The sequence below is a fragment of the Carlito syrichta genome, unplaced genomic scaffold (genome assembly GCF_000164805.1).
Source record: "Carlito syrichta isolate Samal-C Ts95f unplaced genomic scaffold, Tarsius_syrichta-2.0.1 Scaffold305237, whole genome shotgun sequence".
In the NCBI taxonomy this organism is placed as follows: Eukaryota; Metazoa; Chordata; class Mammalia; order Primates; family Tarsiidae; genus Carlito; species Carlito syrichta.
This window is the reverse complement of record NW_007249333.1, coordinates 210,633-231,111: the sequence shown is the minus strand read 5'-3', so window position 1 is coordinate 231,111 and position 20,479 is coordinate 210,633. Positions and strand designations below refer to the sequence as shown.

General features: G+C 35.7%; 1 protein-coding gene across 2 annotated transcripts in view; it reads left to right on the top strand.

Annotated features, from left to right (window-relative positions):
* The first annotated feature begins 216 nt into the window (after positions 1-216).
* TMX3 (thioredoxin related transmembrane protein 3) overlaps positions 217-20,479 on the top strand; it is a 41,782-nt gene continuing 21,519 nt past the window's right edge. The window contains exons 1-9 of one of the 2 annotated variants that reach the window (XM_008061387.2): positions 217-347; positions 1,370-1,424; positions 4,242-4,281; positions 5,536-5,659; positions 12,330-12,375; positions 13,673-13,753; positions 15,765-15,864; positions 16,525-16,602; positions 19,814-19,880. In XM_008061387.2, the coding sequence (XP_008059578.1) occupies positions 299-347; positions 1,370-1,424; positions 4,242-4,281; positions 5,536-5,659; positions 12,330-12,375; positions 13,673-13,753; positions 15,765-15,864; positions 16,525-16,602; positions 19,814-19,880 (640 nt within the window). In that variant the 5' untranslated portion in view covers positions 217-298. The remainder of the gene's footprint in view (positions 348-1,369; positions 1,425-4,241; positions 4,282-5,535; positions 5,660-12,329; positions 12,376-13,672; positions 13,754-15,764; positions 15,865-16,524; positions 16,603-19,813; positions 19,881-20,479) is intronic. The other variant, XM_021714108.1, reaches the window with a different exon arrangement.

Genomic DNA, 20,479 nt, shown 5'->3' with positions numbered 1-20,479 from the left:
GTTCCCACGCTCCTCTAGCCGGCCGAGAGCGCAGAGGATTCTTAGGGACGCCACTGCGCGTGCGTCTCAGTTCCGCGCATGCGTGCCAGTCCCGCGCATGCTCAGTGGCAGAAGCCGGCGGGGTCCTGGAGGCTAACGGAGGCCGTGCCCCGCCCCCGGCCCCCGCCCTCATCCTCATCGCAGAGCTTCCCGTTCGGCTTCCCGTTCGGCTTCCCCTTCCGGGCGGACAGGCCGCGGGCGCCGGTGTCTCGTTCTCCCCCCTACGTTGAGTCGGCTTCTGCAGCTCTCCACGGCGGGCATGGCAGCTCGGAGGAGCCGGCGGGCCGCCTTGGGACTCTGCGCCACAGGTAACGGGAGCGCATGGGCGGTGCCGACGGGTGCGTGGGGACCTGGCGGGGGCTTGGGGGCCGGGCTGGAGCCCGGGGCGGGGGCGAGGCCTGCAGGGACCGCGGAGATGAACCGCCCAGTCCCCGTCCTGGTCGCTTCCTGCGGGACCCTCCGCGCCGTCCTGCACCTCCGGCTACCTCGGGGTCCTTCCTCCACCCGGGCTGTGCCGGAGACCCAGCCTCCGACGTGGAGAAGATGTGGCTGGCGGCTGTTTGACCTTTGTCTCATCGTGGCATGAAGTTTCGGTAGCGCTTCCTCCGTTGCGAGGCGAGTCGGATGCCAGCGTCCCAACTTAGGGCCAGCTCTTGCTTTGGCTTTAGGTTCCGAGTCTTGTCACGTTTGAAGGATTGAGACCGCCGAGGCTTGAGCGAGGGATGGGCAAGGACAGATCACGGTCAGACCGCCGGAATTGTACAGTGTCAAAGTGACCAGAGTGTGTGTCAGCCTTTCTCAGCCGCCGCCTGTCAGCGTGGGGTACCGTGGTTCTCACTGTGGCTTGCTCACTTAGTCAGCAACCTTTTGGAGTCCAGGCACTGCTCCGGAATAAGCATTAGCGATGTAACCCGATGTTGTTTCTGTGTATTTTGGGGGAAAGAAAATAGTACTTGGACATTTGGAGTTTTTACCCAAAAGATAATGACTACTAGAGAAAAGGAAATGTAGATGAATGCTTTATCTTACTATTTCAAAGTGATAGATTGGTAAAAAGAAAAAAAGAGTGAAAATATGTAGAAGTAACTATTAGATGTGTTAATCTACGTAGAACTTGCTGGTTACAATATGGTTGCATGCAGAGTAAGTATTAAATGGGTGAGCTGCTTATGCTTTTGCGTCACTTCTATCCAGGGATAGATCCCTGATGAATTTTTTTTAGTAGACCAAAAAATGTCAAAAATATGTTATAGGTGTCTAAGCATACAACATAAGCCAAATAATGAATCCAAGCATTTATTGTGTACATTTTGTCTTCTCTTTTTTCTAGTTGTTTTACTTGATGTGGCCTTCTGTAGAGCATTTGTAGAAGATTTAGATGAATCGTGAGTATATATATGTGTAGTATGTTTAAACAGCGTTTTAACTTTGTCCAACTGAATATTTACGTGTGAATCTAATCTTTTAATGACGGAGACTAAGACATCCAATACTGAGATTGTAAACAAGAGAAGAAAATAATAATAAGGGAGACCAATGTTTATATATTCCTAATTATTTTTTCAGTTGTTCTAAGTTCCATATATGTACAAAATGGAAATGTGATCAGAAGAGTTTTACTAATAGTTTTAAGATTAAAAAACTAGCAAATCCTTCCATATTGCAATTCTTTTTTTAAAAATCATTTTACTTTTACTTATTGTGTGTTTTTGCTTTAATCATGTTGAGTGGGTACTGGAATTTGGTAACCACACTATATTTATCTTCATAATATCACAGCATTAATCTCAAGGCCTTGCTTATAGTGGGTGAGGACTCCAACTCCAGACTAAAATTCTATGTTTGATTCTTCAGGCTGGGACCTTAGACATTTCACAAGGCTTGTTGCGGGCCTCGTGGGGGAAGGTGCTCTCCCCACACCAAATATGGTGCACAATCAGTGCATTGCAGTCTCTGGAGGGAGGTGTTGTCAAGGGCTCAGGCCTTCCAGACCATCCATGCTCTTAGGTGTGTCTGCACTCCTAACGTAATGGCCTTTATTTGGAGGCCTCCTTGTTGGGGACACCACCTGAGAGGCATTTCCCAGGAAACTCTGCCACAACCTCCTTATCACAGGCCACAGCTGAGGCACTTTTCTACTCCTAGTCCTTTTTTCTCTCACTCCCCATAAAGAGGCAGAATCCTTTGGTCCATTACTCCTAGGCAGTGAGATAAATTTTTCTGTCTGTGTTATATCCACTTGACCTCTACCTGGGGGGGGGGCGGGGATGACACCCGAGGAGCTGGTGCTTCTTTTTTACCCCTTGGTTTACACTGTCACAGCAAATAAATAAAGGTTTGATTGTTACTTTCAGTCTAGCTTGTTGCCCTTAAATAGGTGGGGTGAGAGGGTGATCAGTTGATTACAGTGCTGGTCTGGAAGAAAAAGCCTGAGGGTCCCATGGGGCACTTGGCCAGTTATGCTGATGAGTCTTGGGGATGCAAATGGATCACTTATAGAAACTTTTAATTCTGAAAGGAACTGTTGTTAAGGAGGAGGTAATCTTTTTACACGTAGTGCCTTGTGGGCTGCCTCACTCAGATCTCCTCCCTAAGAGTGCTCTAGCGGTGGCAACTACCTGAGAAGGCGGAAGAAGCTCCATGCCTGATAATCATTTTGTTATCCATGTGGATGTTCACAAGAGAGGACTCTATGCTGACAAAGGGGACCTCTACCAAGACCATACCAAGAGTATAACGTGCTTGTCAGCTAAACGTGGAAACTGTATTGTACCTTGTTCCAGAGCAAGCAGATGTGCAGCCAGTTGCTTCCTGTATTCACAAGAGAAGTCCTGTGGAAATTCAGACAGGATCCTAGACTCTGCCAGAATGCATGGACTGCCACTGTTGTGAGAAGACACCATAGCAGCATGAAAAAGCTGTCCTGCTTGTCAGACCCTGGTCAAGGCTAAAAATACTGCCTTGGGACAGATCCACCAAACCACGGGGCCAGGCATTCTCAGCAGATAGAATATGGTGGGCCCCTCATCCTGTCCTTGGTGTTCCTCTAGATTCTGACTACAGTTGCTGTTTCTCTGGGTTTGTCTTACCTATCACCATGTGTTCCACTGACTTGGGCCCCATTATCTGGGTCCCACAAGACCACCCTGTTTCCTGTTCAGGTACCCTGAGAACACTGCATCCGATGATGGTCCTGAATTTGTGACCCAAGCCACACATTAGTGGCCCCAATCATGGAGTATACAATGGACTCTTCATGCTCTGTATTACTCCTAATCCACAGGAGTGGTTGAGCTTTTCTTCTTTCTTTCTTTATTTTTTTTGAGTTGGAGTCTCACTCTGTTGCCCAGGCTAGAGTGTAGTGGCACACTCATGGCTACTGCAGCCTCGTCCTAATGGGCTCAGGTGATCCTTCTGCCTCAGCTTTCCAGGTAGCTGGAACTGCAGGTGTGCGCCACCACAGCTGGCTAATTTTTTGATGTATTGTAGAGACAAGAACTCGCTATATTGCCCAGGCTGGTCTCAAACCCCTGAATTCAGGATCCTTTCGCTTCCACCTCCCAAAGTGCTGGGATTACAGGTGTGAGCCACCGTGCCTGGCATTTTAATGGACAGCTAAAGGTCAGGCATAACCTGCTGATTGTGGGATACAAGATTACCCCAGCCTGGACTACACATCTCAAGGGAACAGTCTGGAATCTCAATACAGCAGTTCCCCAGTCTGGTTCTTTTCACAGACATTTTGTGATCACTGAGCCTCATTACTGGAAAATGGTGGAAACCCTCCTAAAACTCAAGTTACCCGTTGCCAACCAAAGACCAGCCTTGCAAGCTTGTCTTTCTAAGCATAGCAGCTTCAGGCTTGCTGCATTAGCTTTTCTGCATCATGTAAAATGTAATAGAAAGGTGAGGCAATTAGGCATATTTATGTTTCTACCAAGTCCTACTTTAATTTTGTTTGTTGGATTTTTTTCCTTCTAATTATTTATTGTTGATCAGTTCTCTACTTTTATTCTTAAGATGTTTAATGGGTAGGATAGGGCTTAGAGGTCACTGGGTAGAAATCTTACATTAAAAATTTATTGAAAGAATTTTCTCCATGCTCTTGTTTTATCAATTTATTATCCCTATCTATACTATACACTTGTAAAGTGGATATGAGCATATAATCAAAGATTTGCTTTTTTGTTTTTGTTTTTTAGGTTTAAAGAAAATCGAAAAGATGACATTTGGCTTGTAGATGTGAGTATGTAAATTTTGTATGCTAATTACCTGCTCTTTACATTATGGTTTCTTCTTTCTAAAGATGGCAGTATACAATTAGTGCTTAGGTATATATTCAACTTGTTTTCCCAAATATTACATTTGAGTTTTTATATTAAATGAACCTCAGAGCTCTAAGTTTGTTCAAAAGGAAACTAATTTTTGATGAAAATTCTGGGGGTGAGACATTAAGAAGGGAAGCTGGAATCTAGAAACATATCTTATAATAGGGCAACTGTTGGAATTCTATATTAGGAATACAGGGTATGATTTTATTACACAATTCACTTTTATTTCTTACATTTTTCAAGATACTGAGTATATTAATATCACTTAGTGGTCAAAATCATATTTTTATCTTAACAGTGAACAAAATTAAGTTTCATCTTCCATTTCAAGTTTGGATTATATTTATACCCTGTGATAGATGAGATTTATTTTAACATGACTCCGCAAAAAGTAGAGTAGTAGCAAAAGAGATGGGATAAGAATGACAGAGTTGACAGTTATTGAAGTTACACAATGGGACGTGAGGATCCATTGTCTGATTCTTTTCTCCTCTTTCTGTGTTTGAACATTTCCATAGTCTAAAGCTAAAAAACCTTATTTTATGGAAGTACAACAAGTGGTTTGCTATACCACTTAACTAGGGGAACCTAAGAGTTACCCCCACCATCTGGTGATTCTAAAGAAGAATGAAAGACTGTGACTTGAGTTTAATCAACCTGACTTGTCTCTGTGCCATACCATTCATCTTAATGATCTCCCATGTATTGCCAGTGGTTACAATGAAAGTCAGCAAAACCACCTACTGTGTTCGAGTTGTTATAAAAGAAATAGATTGATGTTTATCATGAACACTTAGAAGGTGTACATGTGTTATGGTGTATGTATGTTTATTTGTTTTATTGATTTCATTTTATATAGAACATGGACACATTCACTCACAAGCAACAACATTTTAATTATAAATCATATATCTGTTTTAAGTTGGTATCAGTAGTCCTTTTAAATGAACTTTAGATAATACCAGTTTTGGAATATACTAGGAGTGAATCTATCTAGGTTTATGTGTGTGTGTTTTATCTTTTGTTATGCAACTACTTTAAAAATTATATTTAAATGTTTATCTAAAGCATTAGTAAAGCATTTAGTCTGAGAGATTCTTTAAATATTAAGATTGATATTTGTAGTAGCACATTTTAATGGTTATTTTTTTATTTTTTGAACAAGTTTTATGCACCATGGTGTGGCCATTGTAAAAAACTGGAACCGATTTGGAATGAAGTTGGTCTTGAGATGAAAAGCATTGGTTCTCCAGTTAAAGTTGGAAAGATGGATGCTACTTCCTATTCTAGTAAGCCTTTACTTAGTTTATTGTTTTACTGTTCTCATAGGAAAAATGTTTTTTAATTATATGCAACAGTATTCAGGTGAAAGGAGGATTGTTTTGGCTCATGTAAAATTAAAATTATCTTAATAATTTAAGACTGTATACTTTTTGAGTCAAATGAATTAGCCACTGAATATGTAATGTGTAATATATGTTAAATCATGTACCTAACATAGGCATTTAAGCTATAATTCCTACTTTGAGCCTGGTCTAGATAATCAACTTTACATAAGGCAGCTACAGTAAGTTGAGTGTTAAACCATTGATATTACTGAGTTAAGAATGAGAATTTGTTGTCTAAATAGCCTGAGATGGCATGGTAGAGAAAAAGAAAGGAACTTGAAGGATGAGCTGAGTGAGTTAGGATAAATAGAAGTGAGGCCCAGGAAGATGTTCACATTAGAAAGAATATTAGAGCAAAATCATAAAGCTGAAAATAAACTTAATGAGCGTGTACCAGAGAATAGAATGAAATGGCAGGTGGGCAGAGCATGGCCCATTGGTCAATTCTGTCGTGCTGGGATTTTTTGTTACATTATAACATATCCACACCCATTTGTTTACCCTTGTCCTTGACTATTTTCATGCCCTACTAGTAGAATTAAGTAATTGTGACAAACCATATGTCCCAGAAAGCGTAAAATATATGTCTTTTTCCATCAACATTTGTCTTAAAGGACATGGGAAAAGAAATTAAATTTAGGAAGTATGAAGTATTGTGGAATTTGGAAAAAACATGGCTTTCCAAAAGCAGACCTGTATTCAAATCCTGGCTCTGCTTGCTACTTTTGCTGTGTAACACTGAGAAAGTTTCTGAATACCCCTAAGCTTTGGTTTCCATTTCGGTAAATAGTTGATTGTAATTCTTTTACTGATTATTTTGAGGTTTGAATGATGCAACACATGTAAAATTCTTCATATTCAGTACATATAGATTTTCTTTTCCTGTAGTTAGCCATTAAAATGGAAATATAATGTATATTTCTTTTTGGAAAATCAGCATTATACTTTGGAGCAAGACAGACCTATGTTTTAATCTCAGCTTTGCCATGTCCTATTTTTGTGGCTTTTTGGGAAGTACTTAACCTCCTTTAAGTTTCTGTATCTGTGAGGGAGAGTGATAATCCTCAAGGTTGTGGAAATTATATTAATATTTTCTATTTAAAACCCCCTAGCCCAGTGACTCCATATATATGGTGATAAAGGATAATGTCAGATTGTTACAAGCCTCCCAGGTCTCAAAGTGTTTTGAATTTTATCAGTTGTCCATAGGGAGGTAGTATACATTTTTGAAGAGGCAGATGGTAAAAAATATTTTGGCAACTACTTTTAGGTTTGAAAAAAGAGCACTTAGAGACAGGGCAATCTTTTTGTGTCCTGGTGTTGATGCTGGGAGTTCATGGTTAGGTGGTAGGAGTAGAGTGAAGTGAAAACAGTAATTCTTATAGACATTTAAGAGTAAAATCATAGGTCGGCTCTGTACTGTAGAGAAAACAATACAGAATAATAGTATAAGATTCTCAGGATATGCTACCACTGGCTATGTGGAATCGAGTAAGTTTAATTTTGTGTGTGTTCAAGATACCAGCTATTTTGAATGTGTGGTCTTTTGCTTTCTTGATGTTTGTGATTAGGAAACTAGAATGTAGATGATATATTAGAGCTGGGACTATTGAGTCAAATAAATGAAGTGTTGAGATTTTGAGAGAAGACATAAATGGCAGGAAATTGGAGGGAGAGAAAGAGGGAAGGAAGGAGGGAGGGATGCTTGAGTCGATGTTTCTTGAGATTAGCTTTTAACAGTGTTTAAGAAGTTGTTCATGAAAGTAAGTTCTTGTTTCCAGATATATATGTTGATTAGACCCTACACACATAATTATTCATAGATGCATTTATTCATTTATATACTTAACATTTATTTGCAAATGGTTATTTGTCAACCCCTGTGCTAGTCTCTAGCTAGAGATTAAAGGAAGACCCAAACAAATCCTGCTTGTACTGGAAATGCTTCCAGCCTAATAGAGGGAAAAAGATGAAAAAACCAGAAGAGTAATAAAGTCTTAAAAAAAGCAGATTGTTGTGATCTCTTGAAATATTCAATGGAGTCATAGAGTGACATATAAAGGAATGTGGGAATTTTAAGGAACAGTGAGAAAATGGTTCATGTAAATCAGTAAAAATCTTAATGGTAAAGTATTCATGTGATACTTGAGTGATAATTAGCAGTTTACGTTATCAAATTCTTTATTATAGTATCTGATTCATTAGTTTATTTTTCAGTATTAAGTGCCCCATGTGCTACTATTTATTAGGTGGCACTATGATTAGGGAAAAAATAGTCAAGTTTTTTTCCTTGAATAATTTAGAGACGAAAGTGTTTTAAATGCTATGATTAAAAAGCAGTATATTTATAGATTTTAAAGCTTTGTAAACATTTTGCAACTTTTTAAGTACTTTTTGATAGGACTGTTTAAAGTTGCATTTTTTATAAATTACTCTGAGGTTTAATTTTTTTCCTTTGATGACATGATTGTAAATTTTATTTTTTGTTTACTTAGCATTATTTTATACATTGTGTTGAATTAAAAGGAGAAAAGGGTCTGTAGAGGTTGCAGTGTAGGAAACATACATTTATCTCAATCAAACCCATCTAGCTTTGGGAAAGAGAAAGCGGCTCACTGCCAATAGTGGGTCCTAATTATATAAATTAGGACCGCCGTCTACCAGGCACTGTGAGAAGTGCTTTTATATACGTTGCATGTTTACTTATTGGATATGGAATACCAAATTTCCTCCATCCGCCCCTCACAACTTATATTGCAACTTGCATGGTGGTGCTTGTTTGTAAACCCTAATTGAATGGTGTATTGAAAAAATAACATTTTTTTTGTAGAGAAGTTGTCGAGTCAGTGTTCATTCAATTAGTTGATATTTATTGCGTTTACCGTATGTTAGGCTATGCTAGGCATGTTCTAGGCATTGGTGATGCATCACTGAGTAAAAGAGATGATAAACTTTCTGCTATTATGGAACTTACATTCTTGTGGAAAGAGACAAACTACCAATAAACATTTAGTAAATTGCCTTATGCTATTTAGAGTTTAGTGTCAGCGATGGATGCATTTTCTACTTAAAGACAGATCAAGGAGATATTTTATGAGAAATTTGAACTAGTTATGATTTATCCTGCTTTGTGTTTGGAATTATACCTCAAATTTCTTGATGCGTGATTTAATTAATAATACCATAATCAAATAGCATAAGGAGTTGTATAATGTCCTTTGTACATTCAGATTATATCTTTTGGCCTCTTTTTGTACATAGTCTTTCAAAAATAAATATTAAAAAGTTTCTTATTTAGGAGTTAAAATATGACATAATCCTGCCTATTTGGCTTGCTGATTTCTATTATAGAACCACTGAAATTCTGTTTACTTTTCAACCTAAGTATGACATCATTTTATAATAAAGTTTATATTTTGCCTTTCTTTGTTGTGCAAATTGGCAGTGGCATTTGGCCAATAGCATTCTTATTCCGACTTCCCTTTCACAGATTATTGTTGCAAATTAACTTTACCTTTCTAGGTTATAAGCTCTTTTTGGTCCATGACTGTATTTTCAAGGTTCCTTAAACTTCCACTATTGAAGTTTTGGGCCAGAAAATTCGGTGGGTTTCTTGGTTTTTTTTTTGGTTGGAGGAGGGGTTCCTGTGCATTGTAGGTTGTTTAGGAACATCTCTGGTCTCTGCCAACTAGGTACTGGTAATATTCTCTCCTAACCTTTTACCCCCTCTCCCACTGGTTTTGGCAACCCAGATGTCTTCAGATGATGGCAGACTTCTGCTATACTTTATGCCTTTTTCATATTTGATACATAATGACACTCAATAAGTTCTAAGAAAAATAGTTTCTTTGAATTGAAAAGGATATCAGATTAACTCCTCAGTCTCTTTTCCTCTTTAATTTTAAAGAGCAGATAGCAGAAGGTAACTAGAGATGAAATGACTAATTTCACATACCAAAGTCAGAAAGAGAATTCTAGAATCGAAGAATCACCATGATTCACATTTATACTTCTGTCGTCAAGTTTTTATCATTTCAAGGAAAAAACAAATGAAGTAGAAGGCTTCATGTTTAATCTCATTTTATGAACACTTAAAATTGCAAAACTTCAAGGAAGTGACTCATGTTGTAAGTGGATTCTTCAATTTGTGAAGGAATTGATCTCAGGTTTCTATTCAAACCATTCTCCTCAAATATGAAAAAGAATAAAAAGCTTAAAGTCAGACTGAGTTTCAGCCTCAGCTTTGCTATGTAGTCATTATTTGCTCTCAAACAAGTTAGCAGATCTTCCTATTTTAGTTTCTTTAACTGAATTAGCACCATTTGCTCCTCCTCACAAAATTGTATCATGATGCAATTAAAGGATAGTAAGAGCAGTTATAAAATATTCTGTACGTTAGTTTTTATTCGTGTTATTTGTACATTGTTGTACAAGCAGGTAATTACTTAATTTAATCAGGGTCAAGAGGAGAAAGGAAATGGATCTAGCATTAAGAATATTTTGTGGGTCAAAATCTGTGTTAGATTTTCCATTTAATTTCTCATTTTGAAATCCCAACCCATAATCCTGCAAGATGAGCAATATTCTCAGAAGGGGAAGCAGAGAAGTTAAGAAACATATCCAGAGTTGTTGCATAGATGATAAATGAAGTTGGAATCCTATCCTGGGTCACTACATGGTTATAATCCACCCTTTGCTTATGTGATTTTAAAAAAATTTTAATTTTAATACTAGACTGCCATTCCCCCGAGGAATAAAGCTAAGACTGAAGTTTTAAAAGTCACTGTCAATTAAAATTCTGTCAGAAATGAAGGTTAATGTTCAAGGAGCCAAGGAGCTCTAGGTTGGTTGATATTATCTCCATCTTCTAGATGTGTAAACTGGGTCAAGGAAATGAAGCGATAAGGTGAAGTACAGAGCTGGGAGTTTTCTCCAAAGCCTGTTTTGAGGTCCACAATATCAGGCGATGAAATACACCAGTGTATTTTCTTTTTGCATACTTTATTATCTTTATTTGACTTGTTTATGAATAAATTTTAAAATAAATTATGTAAAGGGATTACTAGTGGAATATAACTTTTTCCCCTCCAATCAATTGTTAGTCTTTACATTTTGACAGTTTTGAATGAGTTTTAGTTGAAAGTAATGAGAGCTTATATTTACCTGCCTCCTTAATTTGGTAAGGGGGTATTAAAAACTTGCTTTACTCATATAATCTCCCCAAATCATTTCTGGGTTTTTGCTTGGAAGAAGACAGTCTCCATAACCACAGTCTTCAATTAGAATATACTTGACAGAATTAAGTCCTCAATCACAGACAAGCACAATAAATGATATACTTGCTTAGTTCACATGACTGTACAGAGGCAGGTCCGTGTCTTCAGAACATAGCTTCTTATCTGTTACTTCCACTGCTTGTGCTACCTCTTGTGAAAATACATGTCAGTCACTGCTCAGACCATTTCAGTCACCTCTCTGTGTATGTTTAAGGGAGAAACTCTTGAGAGGAAAATAGAGAGATTTTGGACATTATTCGCTTTGTCCTTATTCTTGTGAACCGGTGAGGTGTGATGAGAAACCAAAGATTAATGAAGATTACTTTGACTTTTAAACCGTAATCCAGATATAGTAGTAGTTTCCTTGTACCCAACTGTGATTAGAAAATATACTGGAAATTAAAAAAATTACAAAGGGAGAGATCATGTGAGTAACACAGTATAGTTTGATAAATATGTATTATAATGTTCATTAACTGAGAATATTTATTTCTTATTTCCTGTCCTAGTTCCTTCGAGGCTGAAAAGTAGTACAGAATCAATTTGGATATGATTTCTATACTTTTTAAAGTCCTAAATCCCTATTGATATTTGCTTGTTTTTGTTGCTATTTCTTCTTTCTCATCTAAAGACACTATGGTACCAACTATTTTTAAGTTTAATTGATGTGAGAATTTCAGAATAAACTTTGAGATCATTAGAATTATTCTGTTATCACAAAAAAAGAAACTCCTAAAATAAGTAGATGAAGTTGCTTTTTGATCATATATTGACTGTAGTAATTAAGTAATTTTGCAAATACAAGTTATGTTTTTAAAATTAGAATACACTGCAGGTTTTGAAGACTTAGAAAATATGAAAGAAAGATGGACCTTTTTTTTTTTTTAAGAGGAGTAAATGTGACCTAGAAGAAATATTTGTCCCTGGAAATGAAGTTGAATAAGAAGTACTTTATGTATTTTTTTAACAAGAATATCTTTTAAAATAAATACATTATAGATAAACTAACTATTCTTTTGACATTTATTTCTTGTTTTGTCATACCATTTTGTGCAGAACACAGATTGGATTATTAAGTAATTGTTTTGTATGAGAATGTCATTTTTTTTTCCTTTTTTGTGCGAGTTTATATTTTTTCTTAAGACTTGAAAGCATATTTATATGGGTTTGTAAAAAAAAAAAATATATATATATATATATATATACACACACATATATTTTAAGTAAAAGGCTCGTTTGTTACCTAGTTTCTCACTTTAAAAAATTTAGAATTATTTATTCTTTTTCTTATCAAGGCATTGCTTCAGAGTTTGGAGTTCGAGGTTATCCAACAATTAAGCTGTAAGTTGAGTGTTGTATGTTTATATGTGTATTTTTATTAGTTCACTCTACTTACGTTTTATTGCATTAATTTCTGGTAGCTTCCTTGGAGGACTGAAGATTTGGGATCAGCCATTCTTTTTAGGTGAAGTGTATGTTTAAGGAGAGGGTCTGCATCTGTATGCTTTCCTTCCTATTTAAGTAATTTTGTTGTTTATGGCTAATTCAGTAAATGTGTTTGAACGCTTGCTGTCTAACACACACTGTATAGGACAAGGTATACAGTCATAAATTATGAAATGTCTTTTACCATTGAGTAGCACAAGAGTGTATTCTGCTTTATCATTGAAAATCCAGTCTCCTAACAGATTTTACTTTTGTGTAATTGGAATAGACTTATTTCATTAGAGATAAAAGGAATGAAGAGAGTCAAAGTTGATGGATGTTAACTCTAATGTGTATGTGTTGATCCAGTATAATAAAGTGTACAAGTTGGAAAAATGGCATTGTTGGTTCTAAAGGACTTGTTTTATAATCAAGACTTTATTGAATTTCTTCATGTTATTCATTAAACTTATTTGGGAAGGTGAGAAGATGAGAAATTGCTTTGCAAGTTATTTTTATAACAAAGTATTTTTTTCAACATTTTAAAGTTTGAGTAAATTACATCTTGAGTTTTGTGTTGACTTTTTGCCTTCCCCCATTTTTTAAAAATGTTTGCTACGCCTCTTTTACTTTTTGTGTTAAGTAAAACATCTTTCCCTTCTGTTTAATTACAGGTATTCTGTTGTGCTTTCAAGTTTTTCTTTTTTAAAATTTCATTTAATTAGCCACAGTTTGATTAATTGGTAGACTTTTGGAAAATTATCTAATTTTCTAGGAGAGTTATTTTTATGCATTGTTTTACTCTATAATGTTGGAGCATCTATCCTGGAATTGTGATGTGGTATTGTTCTGCCTATTCGAAAATACTCTTAATTCCCTATCTTTCTATTTATCTTTCAACAGGGAAAATCATGTAAATCATAGTGCTTAAATTTTCCAAACTCTTGCCTGTGAATGTGCTTTTTGGAAGGCATAGACAAAATGCAGTTATCAAATACAGAGTAAAACAATTTCATGCAATTTTAATAGGATACAGCCTCTTTTTTCTGTATTTTGAGTTGCTGGTTCTCTGAAGCCAAATAAGTGCTCTTTCTAAAACCCTTCTGCATTTACTATTTTATATACTGTAACTTATTGCAATAGAGACTGGTTAGTATTGATTATTAAAACAGTTAAAATAATCCAAATTTTTATCTTTTTTTTTCTTTTTAAGATTAAAAGGGGACTTGGCATATAATTATAGAGGACCACGAACAAAAGATGATATTATTGAATTTGCTCACAGAGTATCTGGGTAAGTTATTAGGAAAGGCCTCTAGTATTTGAAAACTAAATATATTTTAGAAGACTATATTGAACACACATATTTTAGTATCTTACCTAAATAAAATTTGTTTATTTACTTAGTAGCATATCTAAAGAAATACTTTTAAGAAATAGGGACCATGATTTGTATTATATACTTATTAATATTCACATTTAAATTCATTTTGTGTACAGAAGAATTTTCTCCAAGGAATTTTTAAAACATTTTCAAAATTTTGATTACTTATAGCAACTTCGTGAATCTTAATTTTTATTTTATGACACATAATAATTTTGCTTTTGGATTGCCTGGTTCAGAGTTTTAAGAGAACCCCTAGAATATTGCTCTGAATAGACTTGAACTTTTATCCCTACCCTTTGATACTGGAAAATGCTTTTTTGGATACAGTTAAAATACTTTATTACCTGTTCTGTTGCCAAAATTGTGAGGTATCATTGCATTTTATGCTTTATGTGTGACATAATTAAATCCCAAAGATCGATTTGAGTTACAGATCTCTGAGGTTCTACTGTTAAGGAAACAAAATCATCTATAAACATTTCCTGTTGGTTTGAACTTGGTATTTTTTTTCTTTATAATCTATATCTTGCTGGAGCATTAAGAAAGTCAGTGCTTCCAATTATTTAACGTGATTATGTGGCAATTCTTTAAGAGAATATTTATCAAGCTACATTAGTCTTTACTGGCTTTAAAGTATACACACTTAGGAATTTAACAGGATGTAGTCTATTGATAGCTTTAAATAGCTTTAAGGTAAATTAAAAGAGAATGGATCTGTTGGTGGCGTGATACTGTCTTAAAGTATTTGAGAAAATTCACAGGGTTAGAAAAGATTTTTTATTAAAGTTTTCAGTGCTTACTAGTCTGATTTTTGCTGTATTTTCTCATTGGTACATATTTTATTTTCTTTGTAAATAAATACATTTTGAGATAACGTTTTATTATATGAAGAGAGTGTTAGTGGGATGTACTGTATTCTCCCACAATTTATATTTGTTTTAATGGTTTAGCAGTTTTTAATGAGTTTTAGTCTAAACATAAGGGATTCTCCTGATGTAACTGGAGGTTTCTCTGTTGCAAAAGAGATTTCAAAAGTCGGTTCTGGAGTTGCATCATTTACTAGTTAATTACTAAGTATTTAAAATAGAGGCTAGTGTAAAGTGATGCAATGCTTCTTAAGAATTGAACACTTTGAGAATAGGTGTGCCTTTGCAAAATATATTATTATTTTTACAAATTTGGTAGAGTGAAAATTCTGTAATATTCAGCATATTTAACAGAAGACAATCTTTTTAGTTTTTATATTTTATAACTGATAGGTTTTGTAATAACTTTGATATAATTTATTTCTCAGTTATTTGGCTCTGAAAATGCTTGCATAATAAAACTTTTTCTCTTTGTGAAGTTCTTGTGTACTATTTGACTATCATTTTCTGTTTTATTTTTTCTGAAAATAATTAATGATAGTTTAAAAACTTTTTGAATTTTAATCTGTATAGAGTACTTTAAGACTTATATGTATAGCATTTAAGTAGAGTAAGATGTAAATGTTCTTAATGTAGTACTGTGTACTCCTGGGATAGTATCTCACAGTATATTTTGTGAATGATTTTAAGAAAGGGAGAAAAAACTAATTATGAATTATTTTGTATTTAGATGTGCACTCTAAATAAATGATAGTTTTATTTTTGTCTGTCAAAATATTAGTCATGATAGTACTCTCTGAAGGGATGTGTACTTGTCACTTATGTTGAAACTGGTAAATTAAATTATGGGTACTTTGTCTTTAATATGAGGCTACAGTACCAGTCATGGGCTGCAGTTTTATTAGATTTATGTAGATTTTGTGATGTACTTATAATGCAGTTGATGTATTATTAAAACTTAATAACATGAGACATAATCAGCTATAGGATAAATATGAATAAATTATGCATTTTAGTTCATATTGCAAGTTTGTTGTTTTGTTTTCAAACAGAGCTCTAATTCGGCCACTTCCAAGTCAGCAAATGTTTGAACATGTGCAAAAGAGACATCGTGTATTTTTTGTCTATATTGGTGGAGAATCACCTTTAAAAGTATGAAATTATTTTATTCTTTGAATTCATAAAAGCAGATATATTGTAATTTAATTTGCTATATAGCCAAGACTTTACTATAAACTCAAAACATATACTGCTCTTACTTGAAATATTTTAATTCAATATAAATATTTTTTATAATAAAAATACTTTCTTGTATACCCTCTAAAGTGTTTGCCTTTATGAAACAGAAGTGAGTAAAAGTGGATAGATATTGCCTGACTTAGTATTTATCCTATTATTGACTTAGTTATTTAAATCTTGTGCTGCTTTTTTAAAATTTTGAGTCTTTCAGACCGCAGACTACAATTTTCATGTATACTTAAGGTTATTTGTTTGTGTGTGTGCACATCTTCCTGTAATCATCACCATCATCATTCATTGTCTGTTTTATAATTAAATAATTATAATTAAATTAATAATATGAATTGCACTTGCATTATATTTAATGAACTTTATTTGAATGCGTATAAAAGCACTTAGTTACAATGATCTTTTGCCTTAGAAGCAATTTATTTTCTTATATTACATTATTTTTCACCTTAAAGTATGTAAGGTAGCAAAATACTACTAACTGCATAAGGTAACCTTGATTGTTTACTGAAGAATGAATTTTGATCTTTAATATTTTTAAATGACTTGTTTATATTTTCATAGGAGAAGTACATAGATGCTGCTTCAGAATTGATTGTATATACATACTTCTTTTCTGCGTCAGAAGAAGTGGTTCCTGAGGTAATTATTAAAATTGGATTTTAATGACACTATTTTATCTCTTAAATTATGACTTGATTTTATTATCAGATTTATTTACATCAGATTTATTTAAACTCTGCTACTGGTATTATATTGATTATTATTAATAAACAAATACCATCAAATTCACAGGATTTAGGTATTGCATTTCTTTTTCTCTTTAAAATAATAGTATTGATGACAAGTTATTCTACAAACTCTTAGATTGCCTTACAGGTGGTGGGTTAATATGTTGCGTGTGTGTGTGTGTGTGTGTGTGTGTGTGTGTGTGTGTGTGTGTGTGAGTGAGTTAGTGTGTTGCGGACGAGTTGTACGTTGGGGTCCCAGATTGAGATACTCATCCTCAGTAAACAAATCTATGATAAGAAAATCCATGAAAAAAAGATGAAGAGGCAGTAATAGTTGGGGCATATAGGAGTAGAATGGATGATCTAGACTGGTTGATGAAGAAATGTCAGAAAAAAATACTTGAACTGGACTTAGCTTGACGTGAAGGAGTCATGCAAAGATTTGTGGACAGACTATTCCAGAAACAGAAATAGATGATGCAAATGCCCAAGATGAGAACACAGCATGCTATTTGAGGAACAGAACAGTATGCAGTGATATAGGAGATGGGCAGAGGCCAGTGTAGTAGGCCTTAGGACTCATGGGAGTGCCTTTGGTGAGGTTGAAGTTGGTGAGGAACATGATCTGATGTTCATGTTAAGGACATTACACAATGCTATTTGCAGAATGAGTTGAATGAATGTGAGAGTAGATCCAGGAATGTCATTTGATCTTTTGCATTAATCTAGGAAATTTAAACTTGAGACTTTCTGAGAGAGTTGGGGAAAAGTGAAAGGGTGGTTGTGTTTAGAAGGTAGAATGGTCAGAGCTTGCGGATACGGAAGCAAAGGGATGAATCAATGATGACTCCTAGGTTTTTGGTTTGAATGACCAAGTAGAAGATGTGATTGTCTATGAACTTGGGAAATATTGAAAAGAAAATGATTGGAAAATGAGAGATTAATCAAAAGCTTTGAATCGGTCACTTCATTTTATTTATTTTTATTTTTTATTTTTTGCAGGATTTATTAAGAGGACAGAATAGCTCTCACAGTGGGAGGGGACCAGGGCGGGGGGCTTTGCCCTGAATTTTAATTTGATTCTGCATTCCATGTTAGGCATTCACATACAAGTGTCAAATAAGCAAATAAGACATAGGGGTCTAGAGTTAAATCAGTGCTGTATAAATAAACTTCTTAGACATGGGGTGCAATTTTTTTTTTTTTTTTTTTTTTGAGTTGGAGTCTCACTCTTGTCACCCAGACTGGAGTGCAGCGGCCGCTCCCGGCCACCGCAGTCTCGACCTGCTGGGCTCCGGCGATCCTTCCACCTCAGCCTTCCGAGTAGCCGGAATTACAGGCGCACGCTACCACGCCCAGCTGATTTTTTGATTTATTGTAGAGATGAGGTCTTGCTGCCCAGGTGGGTCTCGAACCCGCAGGCTCAGGCAATCCACTCACCTCAGCCTCCCAAAGGCGCGGGATTACAGGCTGAGCCACCAAGCCCGGCGGGGTGCAATTTTTTTAAGGAAATAAGAGTCTAGAACCTGATGATAGCAAAGGAAAATGAGAAGAAATAGTAAAGGGAATAAAAGATGAGTGGAAATCCACAATAAAGTGTTTTAAAAAGGAGTGACCAGTTGTGTAGGATGCTTGCAAAGTGATCAAGGAGATGAGATGAGGATGATAACCCTGATACTTGTCCACATGGAAGTTGGTGGTTTTGAGAGGAAGAATTTGAGAGGAGTAGTGGGGACAATACCTCATTGGTGGCATTTGAGAGACGTCAAGGAAGGTAAGAAAGTGGAGACCACAAGGATAGACTTCCCTTTAGAAAAGTTTTAATGAGAAAAGAACCAGAGAAATTTGGCAGTTACTAAAGGGAAACATGAAAGAAATCAAGGAAACTTTTCTTTTTTTCATAGTAATCAATCTGCTATTAAAAAAATTGAAATTTTTTTCACAAAGCAAGTCATATTATTACATTTGATTACTTTTAAATATTTAATGTTTAAGTATTTTGTTTTAAGAAGATTGCAGACTTACCTAGAATATGTTTTTAATACTTCCTACAATATGCAATACTTCATTTTTCATCTACTTATTTACTTGTCATTATTTTCAGTATTACCATGCTCATGTCATAATTCTTTGTGACTTACCCAAATTATTTGTCTTCTGATCTGATACTTATTTTCTGACCATAGTTTTACTCTTTCAAAATGACTACAACTCAGGTATAGGCAGCAGTACTCTATGAATGAATCTCTTAATACCACTGTAAGTTGTCTATAAAGCAGTTTACCAGTTTAAGCAGTGCTCTCACTTATGTTATCTAATATGACTCATAACTACCCTGTGAGGTGGGTTATCTCAGTGTCCTTATTTCGCAGATGAAGAAGCAAATTCCCTTAGGTCATTGTCGCACAGCCCATGAGTGGTGGAGAAGGACCAAACCTAGATAGACTGGTTGATGCCTTATCCCTTTTTTCGAGTCAGAGTTTCACTCTGTCGCCCATGCTAGAGTGCAGTGGCATGCTCACGGCCACTGTAACCTCAACCTGCTGGCCTCAGGTGATCCTTCCACCTCAACCTTCCAAGTAGCTGGAACTACAGGCATGCACCACCACGCCCAGCTAGTGTGTGTGTGTGTGTGTGTGTGTGTGTGTGTGTGTGTATGTACTTTTTTTATTATTTATTTATTGTAGAGACAAGGTCTCACCTTGTTGCACAGGCTGTTCTGAAACCTGTGGGCTCAGGCAGTCCTCTTACCTCGGCCTCTCAAAGTGCGGGGATTACAGGTGTGAGCCACTGAGCCCAGCTCCCTGGTGTTCTTAATCCCTGCCACTTCAGAGTGTTTTCCATCCCTTACCATGGTGGCATCTTTAGGTCTGTTATTAACCAGAATGATTCATGTTTTTTACCAGAGCAAACAGGACTCTGTGCCAGGGGATGTATAAAGAGAGTCACATTGATTTGTTGGATGAGTTTGGGATTGATTGTACTTTTTTAACTGTTTATAACATTATTTTTCATTATTGTTGTGTATGTTTGTGTTTTCTGGTATCTTTCAGTACTTTTGAAATTATAACTACCAATTAAAATTTTTTAGTGATAAAAGTTAAACTTCTGATTTTTTATAGTACGTGACACTAAAAGAGATGCCAGCTGTTCTTGTTTTCAAAGATGAAACTTACTTTGTTTATGATGGTAAGTTACAAAGCTTTTTAACTCATAAAAATTTTAAAATTAAAGTGTTGTGTCTCTTATAGGACTTAGGTATAAAGATTTTGTAAATGCTGATTCAACTTCAGTTTTTCCATCTAGTGTTCTTTCATTGTGAGTTTTGCCTACAGCAAATTTTTTTTCATCAAATTATTTGCCTTTTGGGAAGTGAACCCTATGCAGTTTCTATATACGACTTTGAAATGTTCAGAATTTATTATTTTTTTAAGCATCGACATTTCAGAGACACAAGATTTAAGGAAATAAAATATTCAATAGTGTTGAAGCCCCTGTGTATCCTTCCCTAGCTGCACCTCTCCCTTCCTGTTAGAAGTGAGCACTTAACCTGCTATTCAACATTTCTTTATTCAAGCAATAGTTGGTCTCTTTTTAAAGTTTTAAATGATGATATCAAAGGTATATTCTAGTAAAGAGAATGGTAAGTAGGACATTACATGTACCCATCACAGTTAAAAATTAAACAGTTTCCGGGCTCGGTGGCTCAGCCTGTAATCCTGTGCCTTTGGGAGGCTGAGGTGAGTGGATTGCCTGAGCCCACGGGTTCAAGACCCGCCTGGGCAGGA